The sequence below is a fragment of the Bos grunniens genome, chromosome 9 (assembly GCF_055505025.1).
Source record: "Bos grunniens cultivar Pamir isolate PY7600 chromosome 9, Bosgru_T2T1.0, whole genome shotgun sequence".
NCBI classification, from domain to species: Eukaryota; Metazoa; Chordata; class Mammalia; order Artiodactyla; family Bovidae; genus Bos; species Bos grunniens.
Window position 1 is genome coordinate 41,517,694 of NC_141173.1, and position 16,667 is coordinate 41,534,360.

The window sequence follows — 16,667 nt, forward strand, 5'->3', positions numbered from 1 at the left end:
GCCAAAGCAAAAACAATACCCAGTTGTGGATGTGACTGGTGATAGAAGCAAGGTCCAATGCTGTAAAGAGCAATATTGCATAGGAACCTGGAATGTCAGGTCCATGAATCAAGGCAAATTGGAAGTGGTCAAACAAGAGATGGCAAGAGTGAATGTCGACATTCTAGGAATCAGCGAACTGAAATGGACTGGAATGGGTGAATTTAACTCAGATGACCATTATATCTACTACTGCAGGCAGGAATCCCTCACAAGAAATAGAGTAGCCATCATGGTCAACAAAAGAGTCTGAAATGCAGTACTTGGATGCAATCTCAAAAACAACAGAATGATCTCTGTTCGTTTCCAAGGCAAACCATTCAATATCACAGTAATCCAAGTCTATGCCCCAACCAGTAACGCTGAAGAAGCTGAAGTTGAACGGTTCTATGAAGACCTACAAGACCTTTTAGAACTAACACCCAAAAAAGATGTCCTTTTCATTATAGGGGACTGGAATGCAAAAGCAGGAAGTCAAGAAACACCTGGAATAACAGGCAAATTTGGCCTTGGAATACGGAATGAAGCAGGGCAAAGACTAATAGAGTTCTGCCAAGAAAATGCACTGGTCATAGCAAACACCCTCTTCCAACAACACAAGAGAAGACTCTACACATGGACATCACCAGATGGTCAACACTGAAATCAGATTGATCATATTCTTTGCAGCCAAAGATGGAGAAGCTCTATACAGTCAACAAAAACAAGACCAGGAGGTGACTGTGGCTCAGATCATGAACTCCTTATTACCAAATTCAGACTTAAATTGAAGAAAGTAGGGAAAACCACTAGACCATTCGGGTGTGACCTAAATCAAATCCCTTATGATTATACAGTGGAAGTGAGAAATAAATTTAAGGGCCTAGATCTGATAGATAGAGTGCCTGATGAACTATGGAATGAGGTTCATGACATTGTACAGGAGACAGGGATCAAGACCATCCCCATGGAAAAGAAATGCAAAAAAGCAAAATGGCTGTCTGGGGAGGCCTCACAAATAGCTGTGAAAAGAAGAGAAGCCAAAAGCAAAGGAGAAAAGGAAAGATATAAGCATCTGAATGCAGAGTTCCAAAGAATAGCAAGAAGAGATAAGAAACCCTTCTTCAGCGATCAATGCAAAGAAATAGAGGAGAACAACAGAATGGGAAAGACTAGAGATCTCTTCAAGAAAATTAGAGATACGAAGGGAACATTTCATGCAAAGATGGGCTCGATAAAGGACAGAAATGGTATGGACCTAACAGAAGCAGAAGATATTAAGAAGAGGTGGCAAGAATACACAGAACTGTACAAAAAAGATCTTCATGACCCAGATAATCACGATGGTGTGATCACTCACCTAGAGCCAGACATTCTGGAATGTGAAGTCAAGTGGGCCTTAGAAAGCATCACTATGAACAAAGCTAGTGGAGGTGATGGAATTCCAGTTGAGCTATTCCAAATCCTGAAAGATGATGCTGTGAAAGTGCTGCACTCAATATGCCAGCAAATTTGGAAAACTCAGCAGTGGCCATGGAACTGGAAAAGGTCAGTTTTCATTCCAATCCCAAATAAAGGCAATACCAAAGAATGCTCAAACTACTGCACAATTGCACTCATCTCACACGCTAGTAAAGTAATGCTCAAAATTCTCCAAGCCAGGCTTCAGCAATTTGTGAACTGTGAACTTCCTGATGTTCAAGCTGGTTTTAGAAAAGGCAGAGGAACCAGAGATCAAATTGCCAACATCCGCTGGATCATGGAAAAAGCAAGAGAGTTCCAGAAAAGCATCTATTTCTGCTTTATTGACTGTGCCAAAGCCTTTGACTGCATGGATCACAATAAACTGTGGAAAATTCTGAAAGAGATGGGAATACCAGACCACTTGACCTGCCTCTTGAGAAATCTGTATGCAGGTCAGGAAGCAACCGTTAGAACTGGACATGGAACAACAGACTGGTTCCAAATAGGAAAAGGAGTATGTCAAGGCTGTATATTGTCACCCTGTTTATTTAACTTATATGCAGAGTATATCATGAGAAATGCTGGACTGGAAGAAACACAAGCTGGAATCAAGATTGCCGGGAGAAATATCAATAACCTCAGATATGCAGATAACACCACCCTTATGGCAGAAAGTGAAGAGGAACTAAAAAGCCTCTTGATGAAAGTGAAAGTGGAGAGTGAAAAAGTTGGCTTAAAACTCAACATTCAGAAAATGAAGATCATGGCATCCAGTCCCATCACTTCATGGGAATTAGATGGGGAAACAGTGGAAACAGTGTCAGACTTTATTTTGGGGGGCTCCAAATCACTGCAGATGGTGACTGCAGCCATGAAATTAAAAGACACTTACTCCTTGGAAGGAAAGTTATGACCAACCTAGATAGCATATTCAAAAGCAGAGACATTAACTTTGCCAACAAAGGTCCATCTAGTCAAGGCTATGGTTTTTCCTGTGGTCATGTATGGATGGGAGAGTTGGACTGTGAAGAAGGCTGAGCGCCGAAGAATTGATGCTTTTGAGCTGTGGTGTTGGAGAAGACTCTTGAGAGTCCCTTGGACTGCAAGGAGATCCAACCAGTTCTTTCTGAAGGAAATAAGCCCTGGAATTTCTTTGGAGGGAATGATGCTGAAGCTGAAACTCCAGTACTTTGGCCATCTCATGCGAAAAGTTGACTCATTGGAAAAGACTCTGATGCTGGGAGGGATTGGGGGCAGGAGGAGAAGGGGACAACAGAGGATGAGATGGCTGGATGGCATCACTGACTCGATGGACGTGAGTCTGAGTGAACTCCGGGAGTTGGTGATGGACAGGGAGGCCTGGCGTGCTGTGATTCATGGGGTCGCAAAGAGTCGGACACAACTGAGCGACTGAACTGAACTAAAGAAGATGGGAATTAGGCTTCACCTTCTGAAGAAAAGAGTATTAAAGAATTTGTGGATATGTTTTAAAACCATCAGAGTATGTGTCAGACAAAAGAATTGTAATTTTAAAATGTAAAGCATTTTTACAAATCAGTATTTTAAAGCCCCAGTAGAAAAAGATAGCAAACAGGCAATTCATGAAATAATTGATTCAAATAGCCATTACACATGAGAAAAGGATTATCACCTTAATAATCAGGGAGAAGCCAAAAAACCCAGAGATATATTATGTTAACCTCACTGTTGAAAAATCACCCAATACCGATGTGTGGCTAGGATTAGGAAAGTACATTCTCATACATTGCTGGTTAGAGTGTAACCATTCTGGATAGCTATTGGACATATCTATAAAAGTCTAAAATCTATGCATATCCTTTGAACTATAGATTTTTCTTGAAAAAACTGTCAAAGACATATACATACCCATAGCCTAGTGTATAATAGCAAAATATGTATTATTGGTACTTTAAATAAGTTGTAATATTTTTATCTAATATAATACTTACATCCATTAAAAATGATAGGGCATATATTCATGCATATTTAATAAATCTAGAAGAATGGTACTGATGAACCTATTTGCAGGGCAGGAATAGAGATACAGACATAAAGGCAAGACTCTGGACACAGCAGGGAAAGCAGAGGGTGGGACAAATTGAGAGAGTAGCAGTGAAACATATACATTACCATAAGTAAACTAGTAGCTAATAGGAAGTTCTGTATAACCCAGGGAGCTCAATGTCGTTCTCTGTGACAATCTAGAGGGGCAGGATGGGGTAGGGGGTGGTAGGGAGTTTCAAGAGGGAGGGGGCATATGTATACTTAATGGCTGATTCACATAATTGTGTGGTGAAAGTCAATACAATATTGTATTAATAAAGCAATTATTCCCCAGTTAAAAATAAAATTTTTAAAAATTAATGGATTAATTTAACTGTGTGAATTGGATGGTATATCTCAATAAAGCCATATTTTTAAGTTAAAAAATGTTGGTGTGAAAAAAAGTGATGGTCTGGATGTATCTTTATTGGCATAAAATAAAATAATACAAGCATATTGAAGGAAAAGCAAAATGGAATCTAGAAGTATGAAAACATTATTTAAACTTAAAAGGCATATATAGAAATCTAACATCCCAATATTCAGTATTTAGTATAGTATGTACCAAAGGACTTATATTCAAAAATATGTAGAATTCTAACCTAGTTTTTTGAAAGTTGAACATATGCTTTAAAACATATGGGTAAATGAACTATCAATACACTCATAAAATTGTTAGTGATTAAGGATAGTTAACGGAGAAGGCGATGGCACCCCACTTCAGTACTCTTGCCTGGAAAATCCCATGGACAGAGGAGCCTGGTAGGCTGCAGTCCATGGGGTCATGAAGAGTTGGACACGACTGAGCGACTTCACTTTCACTTTTCACTTTCCTGCATTGGAGAAGGAAATGGCAACCCACTCCAGTGTTCTTGCCTGGAGAATCCCAGGGACGGGGGAGCCTGCCATCTATGGGGTCAAACAGAGTCGGACACGACTGAAGCGACTTAGCAGCAGCAGCGGCAGGGATAGTTAAATTTACAATACAGTGAGATTTCTCACCAACTAGGGTGGCTAAAATGTAAAAGATTCACAAAATCAAGTGCTAATGATGAGATAGAATAATTGCAATTTTAATACTTTGCTGCTAGGAATATAAACTAGTTTCAACCACTCTGGAAACAGTTCAGTGGTTTAGTATAAAGTCATACATACACTTATCATGTTGCTACTACTGCTGCCAAGTCGCTTCAGTCGTGTCTGACTCTGTGAGACCCCATAGACAGCAGCCCACCAGGCTCCTCTGTCCCTGGGATTCTCCAGGCAAGAACACTGGAGTGGGTTGCCATTTCCTTCTCCAATGCATGAAAGTGAAAAGTGAAAGTGAAGTTACTCAGTCGTGTCCGACTTTTGCGACCCCATGGACTGCAGCCTACCAGGCTCCTCGGTCCATGGGATTTTCCAGGCAAGAGTACTGGAGTGGGGTGCCATTGCCTTCTCCGTACACTTATCATAGGACCCAGTAATTCTACTCCTCGCTGTTTATCCAATAGAAATGAAAACATAGGTCCACAAAAAGACTTTCTCACAAATGTTCATTGCTTCTTTATTTATAATAGCTCAAACTAGAAATGGGAAGTAGATGGGAAAACAGTGGAAACAGTGTCAGACTTTATTTTTTGGGGCTCCAAAATCACTGCAGATGGTGACTGCAGCCATAAAATTAAAAGACGCTTACTCCTTGGAAGGAAAGTTATGTCCAACCTAGATAGCATATTCAAAAGCAGAGACATTACTTTGCCAACAAAGGTCCGTCTAGTCAAGGCTATGGTTTTTCCTGTGGTCATGTATGGATGGGAGAGTTGGACTGTGAAGAAGGCTGAACACCGTAGAATTGATGCTTTTGAGCTGTGGTGTTGAAGAAGACTCTTGAGAGTCCCTTGGACTGCAAGGAGATCCAACCAGTCCATTCTGAAAGAGATCAGCTCTGGGATTTCTTTGGAAGAAATGATGCTAAAGCTGAAACTCCAGTACTTTGGCCACCTCATGTGAAGAGTTGACTCATTGGAAAAGACTCTGATGCTGGGAGGGATTGGGGGCAAGAGGAGAAGGGGACAACAGAGGATGAGATGGCTGGATGGCATCACTGACTTGATGGACGTGAGTCTGAGTGAACTCTGGGAGTTGGTGAGGGACAAGGAGGCCTGGCATGCTGCAATTCATGGAGTCGCAAAGAGTCGGACACGAGTGAGCAACTGAACTGAACTGAACTGAAACTAGAAATAACCCAAACGTCCATGATGAATGAATTAAAAAAAAAAACTATATATTCATACAATGATACTGCTCAAAAACACAAAGGAATAGACCACTGAGATATAGTTATATTGTTGAATCTCAAAAACATTAAGCTAAGGGAGAAAAGCTTGGAGAAGATTATATACTGTTTGTTTCCATTTATATGAAATTCTAGAAAAGGCAAAATTTGTCTGTATATGATGGTAAACAAAGTGGTTGCTAAGGGCCAGGCACTGACTATAAAGGGTGATGAGGAGACTTTAGAGGGTGATAAAAATGTTCTATATTTTTATTGTAGTGGTTTTTATGTACATATTTATAAAAACTCATCAAACTCTGTACTTAAAATGGGTGCCTTTTATTGTATTAGACTATAAATAAAATGTTGATGTTTAAAATATATATGTAATTTGAATACATATTACATGATCATACATATAAAATATATATACTAGCTTTCTTTGAAAGCTAGTACTTAAAAATCGGTGAATTCTGAAAATAACATACCTCAAGCAGCATTAAGATTTTTGAGATACATAGGTATAGCTGTAGAAATAGATGTTGATGAACAATGTGCTTAGTTTTCAGAGTAACTTGTGCTTATATTGGTTTTCTCAAATATTCTTTGCAGGTAGTTGACTATGATAAAGTGATTCAACCACGTTTTGATAAAGCCCTTGAAATGTTAACCAGAAACACTATAGCTGAGGCCACTGAAGCAGCCATTAAAGTTGTCAAAGAACGGCTTCTCTTAGAACTACAAGCTAAAAATGGTGAACTATTTTTTTAATGTGTGTTTTAACAGTAGTTAAGCCTGGCTCTCTGAGGGCACAGTCTTGGTTTGTCTTGATATCCCTGGCATCTTGCACACTGCAGCCTCAGAATAAGTGGTTGGAGAAATGAATACACATAAACCCGAATCATACACTGAGAAAAAGATTCCAACTCTGGATTTCTAAGGAAAGGAATCATAAAGAGTTTTCAAACTTAGATTTCTTTTCTTTTATGGATCTGCTTCCTGGGCAGAATTTACCCCTTTATTTACACCAGGGGCGATAACAACAACGACACTTTGTCTGACTCATGGAGTTTGTGTTATTGCTGCTGCTGTGGTTGTTCTAGGCCTCTGCGTCAGCCTTGATTGTAAGTCAGTGTTTTTATTTGGGGAATATTATTTTCAGATTCAAAATGTTATAAATGAAAAAGTCATCGATGAGGAGACAGAAGCACAAGAGGTTAAATGGCTTCCTGAAATTCATCCAGATGGTGACATAGCTAAGACTTGAACATCCTCTATTTGTCAGAATCTGCTATCAGGATTTCACTAACTTTTTACATACACTGGAAAGCTTCCCATCATTTCCTATGCTGGAAACTATTTAAAGGTCAAGGAAATTACTTCTTACATGGCAATATTGAGCTTTTGCTAGGAAAGAACACAGGTTTTGCCTAATAAATCTGCCTCTTACTTATAATCAAGTAAGAAAGTACAACCTGGTGCCTGAGAGATTACAAAAAGCAACCACAAAAAGACCAGCATTGAAATAATATGCCATCCAAATAATCATGGATCAGTGGTAAAGAATCCGCCTGGAATGCAGGAAACACAGGCGACACAGCTTCAGTCCCTACATTTGGAAGATCCCCTGGGATAGGAAATGGCAACAAACTCCAGTATTCTTGCCTGGGTAATCCCATGGACAGAGGAAACTGGTGGGCTACAGTCCACAGGGTCTCAAAGAGTCAGACACAACTGATCGATTGAACACAGATAATAAAGAATGAATTTATGTGTTTATCGTATTATCTTCAGAATTAAGACCAAAATTAAAAAATACTCTTGGACAATTAATAAATATGTGAGATATCTGGAAATATTGACTCAAACTTCTAAGATGGCTTGTCATTCAGTTTTGAATAACAAAAATGAATAATTGATTCAAAAATGAATTTTGAAATGAACTCAAAATTTTGAAATGAACTCAAAATTCATTAAAAATGAATAATTTTAAAATTAAAAATGAATTCATTCAAAAATGAATAATTCTTTCAACAAACACTTGAGCACCTTCTTGTGTTAGATACTATTCTAAACATTGAGCTACAGGGGTGAACAAGACACTTGAAGCTCCTGTCCTTGAGGTGAAAGTGAAGTGAAAGTCGCTCAGTTGTGTCCAACTCTTTGCGACCCCATGGACAGTCCATGGAATTCTCCAGGCCAGAATACTGGAATGGGTAGCCTTTCCCTTGTCCAGGGGATCTTCCCAACGCAGGGATCAAACCCAGGTCTCCCACATTGCAGGCAAATTCTTTACCAGCTGAGCCACCAGGGAAGCCAGTGTGTGTGCCCAGTCCTGTCTGACTCTTTGCAACCCCATGGGTTGTAGCCTGACAGGCTCTCCTGTCCATGGGATTTTCCAGGCAAGAATACTGGAGTGGGTTGCCATTCCCTTCTCCAGGAGACCTTCCCAACCCAGAGATCAAACCCAGGTTTCCTGCATTGCAGGCAGATTCTTTACCATCTGAGCCACCAGGTAAGCCCCCAGACAATAAGATTCAGTTCAGTTCAGCTCAGTCGCTCAGTCGTGTCCGACTCTTTGCGACCCCATAAATCGCAGCACGCCAGGCCTCCCTGTCCATCACCATCTCCTGGACTTCACTCAAACTCACGTCCATTGAGTCGGTGATGCCATCCAACCATCTCATCCTCTGTCGTCCCCTTCTCCTCCTGCCCCCAATCCCTCCCAGCATCAGAGTCTTTTCCAATGAGTCAACTCTTCCCATGAGGTGGCCAAAGTACTGGAGTTTCAGCTTTAGCATCATTCCTTCCAAAGAAATCCCAGGGCTGATCTCCTTCAGAATGGACTGGTTGGATCTCCTTGCAGTCCAAGGGACTCTCAAGAGTCTTCTCCAATACCACAGCTCAAAAGCATCAATTCTTAGGCGCTCAGGCTTCTGCACAGTCCAACTCTCACATCCATACATGACCACAGGAAAAACCATAGCCTTGACTAGATGGACCTTTGTTGGCAAAGTAATGTCTCTGCTTATCAATATGCTATCCAGGTTGGTCATAACTTTCCTTCCAAGGAGTAAGTGTCTTTTTCTTTTTTTTTTGTCTTTTTTTTTTTTAAGTGTCTTTTAATTTCATGGCTGCAGTCACCATCTGCAGTGATTTTGGAGCCCAAAAAGATAAAGTCTGACATTGTTTTCACTGTTTCCCCATCTAGTTCCCATGAAGTGATGGGACCAGATGCCATGATCTTCATTTTCTGAATGTTGAGCTTTAAGCCAACTTTTTCACTCTCCTCTTTCACTTTCATCAAGAGGCTTTTGAGTTCCTCTTCACTTTCTGCCATAAGGGTGGTGTCATCTGCGTATCTGAGGTTATTGATATTTCTCCCAGCAATCTTGATTCCAGCTTGTGCTTCTTCCAGCCCAGCGTTTCTCATGATGTACTATTCTGCATAGCCCTTCTTAAAATTTTAAAAATTGGATTTTTTTTTTGCCAGGGATTTTACTCCAACATATTTTTTAAGAAATTTTGTCAGTGGAGAATATTGAGGCTTTTTAACATAGAAAGTCATATAATATAATAACACAAAAGATGGGAGCTAACATGGAGCAGGCTTCCAGTGTGCCAAGCCTTTTCTATCTTCCTTGTTGACACCCATTATCTTATTTGATGTTGCAACTGTGTTTTTAGTTTAATGATCCTCATTTTGCCCAGTAATAATTGAGACAGGAAGATCAAATGATTCAAACTGAGACAGGGAAAGCAAATGATTCGCAAAAGTCACATTGACTCAGTTAGAACTCACATGCCCAAGGTTGTCTACCTGCCCCCCAGCTACCTTTTGCTAACACAGTCAATTACTATCTTATAGCTCAGTCAACTTCAAAAGACCTTCGAGGAGAATCTGAAAGGAGGGAAAGTGAAGTCCCAACTGATGAATACAGAAGTGCAGAAGAATTGCAGTCGTCACTTGATGAAGATGGTAAAGAAAATGTTGCTAATGTTATTGGCCAAATCTTTCCTAGTATAAACAGATTAGCTGATGGAGTGTCTTATTCTTTCACTGCAGTGTTCACTTTTGAATCCCAAAGAGAAAGCTCTTTAGAAGACAATGAAGAAGCCAAAATGAAGTCAGATGATAAAGATGGTAACAAAATGAGCTGCTAATGCCATGCGTGTAGATCTTATTTCCATTTATTTCATGTGTTATCATGTTTATATTGAAGCTTAAACTTATCCTCCCCTCACCCTCAAATTGGAAACTTTAGGAGTAAAAGAGTTAAGTTTTTCTCTTACAGATTTAAACTGACCAGCTGTAGAACAGAAATTGATCTACTAGAATGAAGGAAAAAACAGAACACAAGTCTAATACTATTGGAACGCTCTACAAAATTTTTTGTATCTTTCCAAACATGATACAATCATTATTGTACAATAATAAATTCTTTCTTAAAAGCTCTCTGCTTCCTTTAATGGATTGGAATCAGAGCATCATAAACCCAGAGTTGTAGCTGTGAAATGTTTATCATTTAGTGCTATTTACCACTCCAGTATTCTTGACTAGAGAATTTCATGGACAGAGGAGCCTAACAGGCTAATTGTCCATGGGGTCACAAAGAGTCAGACATGACTTATCAACTAACACTTTCACTTTACACTCTTTTAAAACTTTTCCATTTATATTTTAACATAATCAAGAGCATACAAAGTAAACTACTTTTATTTTTTATTTGTGTTACATTTAATTATATAATTTCATTAGAAAATAATTTAACCATCATTTAAAATTACTGCATAATTTCTTTATTTAGAGGTATTAGTTTTAACTAGTTCATTACATTGAAAACTTATATTTTTGCTACTAAAAAATTCAAAGAATTTTTTTCCATTGTATTTTTTACATAAAGTTTTGCCTGTATGTTGACACAAATGGAGATACTAGTTTAATGAGTAAGAAGTAATAGAGAGTCAAATTGCTTTGCATAAAGTTTCAGTTTATGTTCCCATCAGGAATATGCAAACTACATGTCCTAGGTTCTTCAGTATTTTCTCTTTTTAAATATTATTTTAATTTTTATTTGACTATTTCTGAAGTTTAGTGTTGTAATACTGTGTTAGCCATTTATATTTCTTCTTTTCTGAGGTGACCATTTTTGTCTTTTGCCCATTTTTCTAAATTGTTGTATCAATTATATGGTTTTAATATAAATGTTCTGTATTAGTCACTTATTTTTCATATTTTTTTCCAAATTGAGTGGTTTGTCTTTTAAGTCATCTTGCTGACTTTGAGGTAGCAGAGTTTTTCACATTTTCATAGTCAAATAATTCATTTCCATTTGTTAATTTCTTCCATTTACTTTCCGGCTTAAAAGTCTTCCTCTCAACCGGAGATTTCATATATACTTTTTTTTTAAGTTGGTGCTGCCTTTTTGTATTTAGCTTTCAACTCCATCTACAGTTTATTGTGTTGTATAATATAGGGCTGATCTTTTTTATTTGGTTCCTCCTCCTGATTCAGACAGATGTGTCTTTGCCTTGTGTTTATTTCAAGCTGAGTAGGAATTGAACTGGGCACTGGCAGAATCATATATGGCATTCCTCCTTTCCCAGCCTGCATGCACACGCACACACACACTTCACAGAAGGACCTGGACATTAACATTTTTGCCAAGTGGCATCTGGGAACCCCATCTCTGCTCCTGGAGAGTTCCCAGCACCAATATGTACACAGAGAGGCCCTCCCCCATACTACCTATTCCCTCTTTAGGGGAAGCCGTCCAATGTAGCAACATCATCAGTACCTCTACTCACTGCCAGAGGATCACCAGCACTGCCGGTGTGCCATGGTAAAAGACAGCCTCTCTCCCCCACCTTTTACCTCTTGGAGCAAAAGAGTCTGTTGTGACACCAGGAAGGGAAAATTTTATTTTTTTCCAATTTACATCCATTGGCATCATATGAAACTGAAATTACTCCTGGTTTTGTTATCTGTATTTTCTACTGCTGATAAATATGTCTACCTATTTGTTTATTATGGTTGTCATTTTAAATTTTTAAAAAATTAGGAGCATTGAGTCCTGGGTCCTGGGGCTCATACCACAATCTTCCTTAGGAATCACCTACAGTTTAAGTACTGTTCTTTATGTGTTTAACAGAGTTTTATTTTCAGATGAAAAAGAAATAAGTGAAATGTTTACACGTCAAAGAAGTCAGCAAGACTCTAGTCGAGATCTAAAGAAGGATTCCAAAAAAGGTAAATTATTACTAGGGTGATTTGGTTCTCTTCAGTTCAGTCGCTCAATCGTGTCCGACTGTTTGCAACCCCATGAATTGCAGCACGCCAGGCCTCCCTGTCCATCACCAACTCCTGGAGTTTACCCAAACTCATGTCCATCGAGTCAGTGATGCCATCCAGCCATCTCATCCTCTGTCATCCCCTTCTCCTCCTGCCCCCAATCCCTCCCAGAATCAGGGTCTTTTCCAATGAGTCAACTCTTCACATGAGGTGGCTAAAGTATTGGAGTTTCAGCTTCAACATCAGTCCTTCCAATGCACACCCAGGACTGATCTCTTTTAGGATGGACTGGTTGGATCTCCTTGCAGTACAAGGGACTCTCAAGAGTCTTCTCCAACACCACAGTTCAAAAGCATCAATTCTTCAGCACTCAGCTTTCTTCACAGTCCAACTCTAACATCCATACATGACCACTGGAAAAACCATAGCCTTGACTAGATGGACCTTTGTTGGCAAAGTAATGTCTCTGCTTTTTAATACTCTATCTAGGTTGGTCATAACTTTCTTTTTTTTTTAATTTAAATATATTTGTTTTAATTGGAGGCTAATTACTTTACAATATTGTATTGGTTCTGCTACACATAAATGTCTTTTAATTGGTTCTCTTATACTGTGGTAAAAATCACAAATAATTCCTTTAGAATTTTGAAGGATGACCATGTACTTTTTTACTTAAAAATCTTATTAATATCAACTTACTCTATCTTAAATGAAAGTCACTCAGTTATGTCCAACTCTTTGCCCACCCTCCCCCATACCCACTTCCCATGGACTATACAGTCCATGGAATTCTCTAGGCCAGAATACTGGAGTGGGTAGCCCTTCCCTTCTCCAGGGATCTTCCCAACCCAGGGATCAAACCCAGGTCTCCTGCATTGCAGGCAGATTCTTTACCAGCTGGGACACAAGGGAAGCCCAAGAATACTGGAGTGGGTAGCCTATCCTTTCTCCAGAGGATCTTCCCAACCCAGGAATCGAACCAGGGTCTTCTACTTGCAGGCAGATTCTTTACCAACTGAGCTGTCAGGGAAACCTTTACTCTGTCTTAAAGACTACTATAATATGAACAGTTGGACATGCAGAAATACAGAAGAACGTGATATACTGTTTTCATGAACAAGAATATTGGAAAGATAGGATATCTGTCTTTCTGTTCTGTCATTCCTGGCATGTGGCTACCTTAATAATTCACAAGATGGCTGCTAGTGTGCCAGTTGTTACATCAATGGGCAAGAAGAGGGAAAAGGCAAGAGACAAAAAAATAACACTCCATCCAGCTGAATTCGGTCAATTCAGTTCAGTTCAGTCGCTCAGTGATGTCTGACTCTTTGCAACCCCATGAATTGCACCATGCCAGGCCTCCCCGTCCATCACCAACTCCCGGAGTCCACCCAAACCCATGTCCATTGAGTCGGTGATGCCATCCAACCATCTCATCCTCTGTCATCCCCTTCTCCTCCTGCCCTCAATCTTTCCCAGCATCAGGGTCTTTTCCAATGAGTCAGTTCTTCTCATCAGGTGGCCAAAGTATTGGAGTTTCAGCTTCAACATCAGTCTTACCAATGAACACCCAGGACTGATCTCCTTTAGGATGGACTGGTTGGATCTCCTTGTAGTCCAAGGGACTCTCAAGAGTCTTCTCCAACACCACAGTTCAAGAGCATCAGTTCTTCTGTGCTCAGCTTTCTTTACAACTCTCACATCCATACATGACTACTGGAAAAACCATAACCTTGACTAGACGGACCTTTGTTGACAAAGTAATGTCTCTGCTTTTCAATATGCTATCTAGATTGGTCATAACTTTCCTTCCAAGGAGTAAGTGTCTTTTAATTTCATGGCTGCAGTCACCATCTGCAGTGATTTGGAGCCCCCCAAAATAAAGTCTGACACTGTTCCACTGTTTCCCCATCTATTTGCCATGAAGTGATGGGATCAGATGCCATGATCTTCGTTTTCTGAATGTTGAGCTTTTAAGCCAACTTTTTCACTCTCATCTTTCACTTTCATCAAGAGGCTGCTTAGTTCTTCTTCACTTTCTGCCATAAAGGTGGTGTCATCTGTATATCTGAGGTTATTGATATTTCTCCTGGAAATCTTGATTCCAGCTTGTGCTTCCTCCAGCCCAGCATTTCTCATGATGTTCTCTGCATTGAAGTTAAATAAGCAGGGTGACAATATACAGCCTTGACGTACTCCTTTTCCTATTTGGAACCAGTCTGTTGTTCCATGTCCAGTTCTAACGGTTGCTTCCTGACCTGCATACAGATTTCTCAAGAGGCAGGTCAGGTGGTCTGGTATTCCCATCTCTTTCAGAATTTTCCACAGTTTATTGTGATCCACACAGTCAAAGGCTTTCGTATAGTCAATAAATCAGAAATAGATGTTTTTCTGAAACTCTCTTGCTTTTTCGATGATTCAGCAGATGTTGGCAATTTGATCTCTGGTTCCTCTGCCTTTTCTAAAACCAGCTTGAACATCTGGAAGTTCATGGTTCACGTACTATTGAAGCCTGGCTTGGAGAATTTTGAGCATTACTTTACTAGCATGTGAGATGAGTGCAATTGTGCAGTAGTTTGAGCATTCTTTGGCATTACCTTTCTTTGGGATTGGAATGAAAACTGACCTTTTCCAGTCCTGTGGCCACTGCTGAGTTATTCCTCTTTAAAGAGAAAACAACAAGACTCACCCCCAAAAAGTTCTTCTTGCATTTTATCTACCAGTGAAACTATCAATATAAGGGAAGTTAGGAGACATAGTGTTTTTAAACGGCTAGTGTTTTTAAATTGCTGACCCTAACAAAATCAGCATTCTGTTACTACAGGAAAGGAGAACTGGATATTGTGTAGGCAAGTAGTATCTTGTGGCACATTTACTATTTTTGCCTGGCTATTTCTGCTTCCTCATGTCCCCTTTCCCAGGCTATGAATTCTTACGTCTGACTATCCAGGAATTGCTGGTTTTCTGTATCTCTGAGAATGGACTTCTCACTTCATGACAGAGAGGGCAGCAGGAAGCTGCTCCTCAAAAGTCCTTTGGGATTTTTTCTGCGAGAGGATCAATTAGGCTCTGGCAGGAGACCCTGATGGATGGAGCTCAGAAAGCACTACTGGAAAGGCCAAGGTAGAAGAGTCGCTCCACAGTCTGGTGGCGCTGCCAATCTCATGTCCTGTTAGACACATGGATAAATGTTTATATCATGGTGCAGCCTATAAGCCAGCTCAGCCATGTAAGAAAACATTCAGCACACAGTGAGGCAGGAATCAAGGCTAACACCTGAAAAACCAGCCTATGCTACCTTTTTTTCCCATCCTCTTGCCCACCCCCTCTCCTTTTATTGTCCCATGTAGTCTCATGCATACAATTTAGGGCTTCCCTGGTGGCTCAGTGGTAAAGAACCCTTCTGCAAGTGCAGGAGACATGGGTTCAGTCTCTGGTCTGGGAAGATCCCACATGCCACAGAGCAACTAAGCCTGTGCACCACAGCTATTGAACCTATGCTCTAGAGCCCGGGAGATGCAATTAATGAGCTCACGTGCTGCAACTACTGAAGCCCACATGCCCTAGAACCCATGCTCCACAACAAGAGAAGTCTTCAAAACTAGAGAAAAGCCCCCGGCTAGAACTCTTCCCCAACTAAAGAAAAGCCCGCACAGCAACGAAGATCCAACACAGCCAACAATAAATAATAAAAACAATTATTAATTGAAAGCATTTATTTTGTTTTCTGACTCATTCTTTAGTTGCCTGTCTTTTAGCTTGACTCCTGGAAGCCTTTGCTTCCTACCTCTTCTCCCTGGTTTTCTGAGTTTTTAATCCTGCCTGACATGAGTTTTTTTCTTGCCTCATATGCTTTTGTTCTGATGCACTGGCTTTAAGCCACTATTCTACTGTTTTGTGATTCCAGACTTATTTCCTCTCTAGTTCATTTCTCCCTTTTTCTGGCTTGTTCAGCAGTAACACAAAGAGTGCTTCCTTGGGTTAGGTATTTACGATCATGTTCTGTTGCAAATAACATTGTCTACTAAAATTATTAAGGGCATTAATGTATTGATTTACTTTACTTTAGATGTAACAGACTATGAGATAGAAGAGGTAACTGCTGATCATCCAGAAGTTCTTTCCATAATAAATGAGACAGTAAAAATGGCAAAGGATATGAACTTTGAACAGCCACATGAAAAAATTGCTGAGATCTTAGATGAAGTTCTCCAAGAGGTAAGAAATCCAGAATCTTTATTTTTATCTCTGATTTCACAGTATCTGAGAAAATGTTAACCTGGTATATGTACAATTATTTTTGAATCCCATATGGCAGTGTTGAAATCTATAGCCTCCTAATTCACGTGCATTTTACAGTAACACTGTTAATATGTAATGTACCCTGCTGCTGCTGCTGCTAAGTCGCTGCAGTTGTGTCCGACTCTGTGCAACCCCATAGACGGCAGCCCACCAGGCTCCCCTGGCCCTGGGATTCTCCAGGCAAGAACACTGGAGTGGGTTGCCATTTCCTTCTCCAATGCATGAAAGTGAAAAGTGAAAGGGAAGTCGCTCAGTCATGTCCGACTCTGT

General features: G+C 40.0%; 1 protein-coding gene across 1 annotated transcript in view; it reads left to right on the forward strand.

The window, feature by feature from the left end:
- Window positions 1-16,667, forward strand: part of AK9 (adenylate kinase 9) — a 118,391-nt gene that overhangs the window by 38,274 nt on the left and 63,450 nt on the right. The window contains exons 14-18 of the mRNA XM_086317381.1: window positions 6,416-6,557; window positions 9,672-9,782; window positions 9,870-9,947; window positions 11,970-12,053; window positions 16,165-16,313. Of these exons, the coding sequence (XP_086173507.1) occupies window positions 6,416-6,557; window positions 9,672-9,782; window positions 9,870-9,947; window positions 11,970-12,053; window positions 16,165-16,313 (564 nt within the window). The remainder of the gene's footprint in view (window positions 1-6,415; window positions 6,558-9,671; window positions 9,783-9,869; window positions 9,948-11,969; window positions 12,054-16,164; window positions 16,314-16,667) is intronic.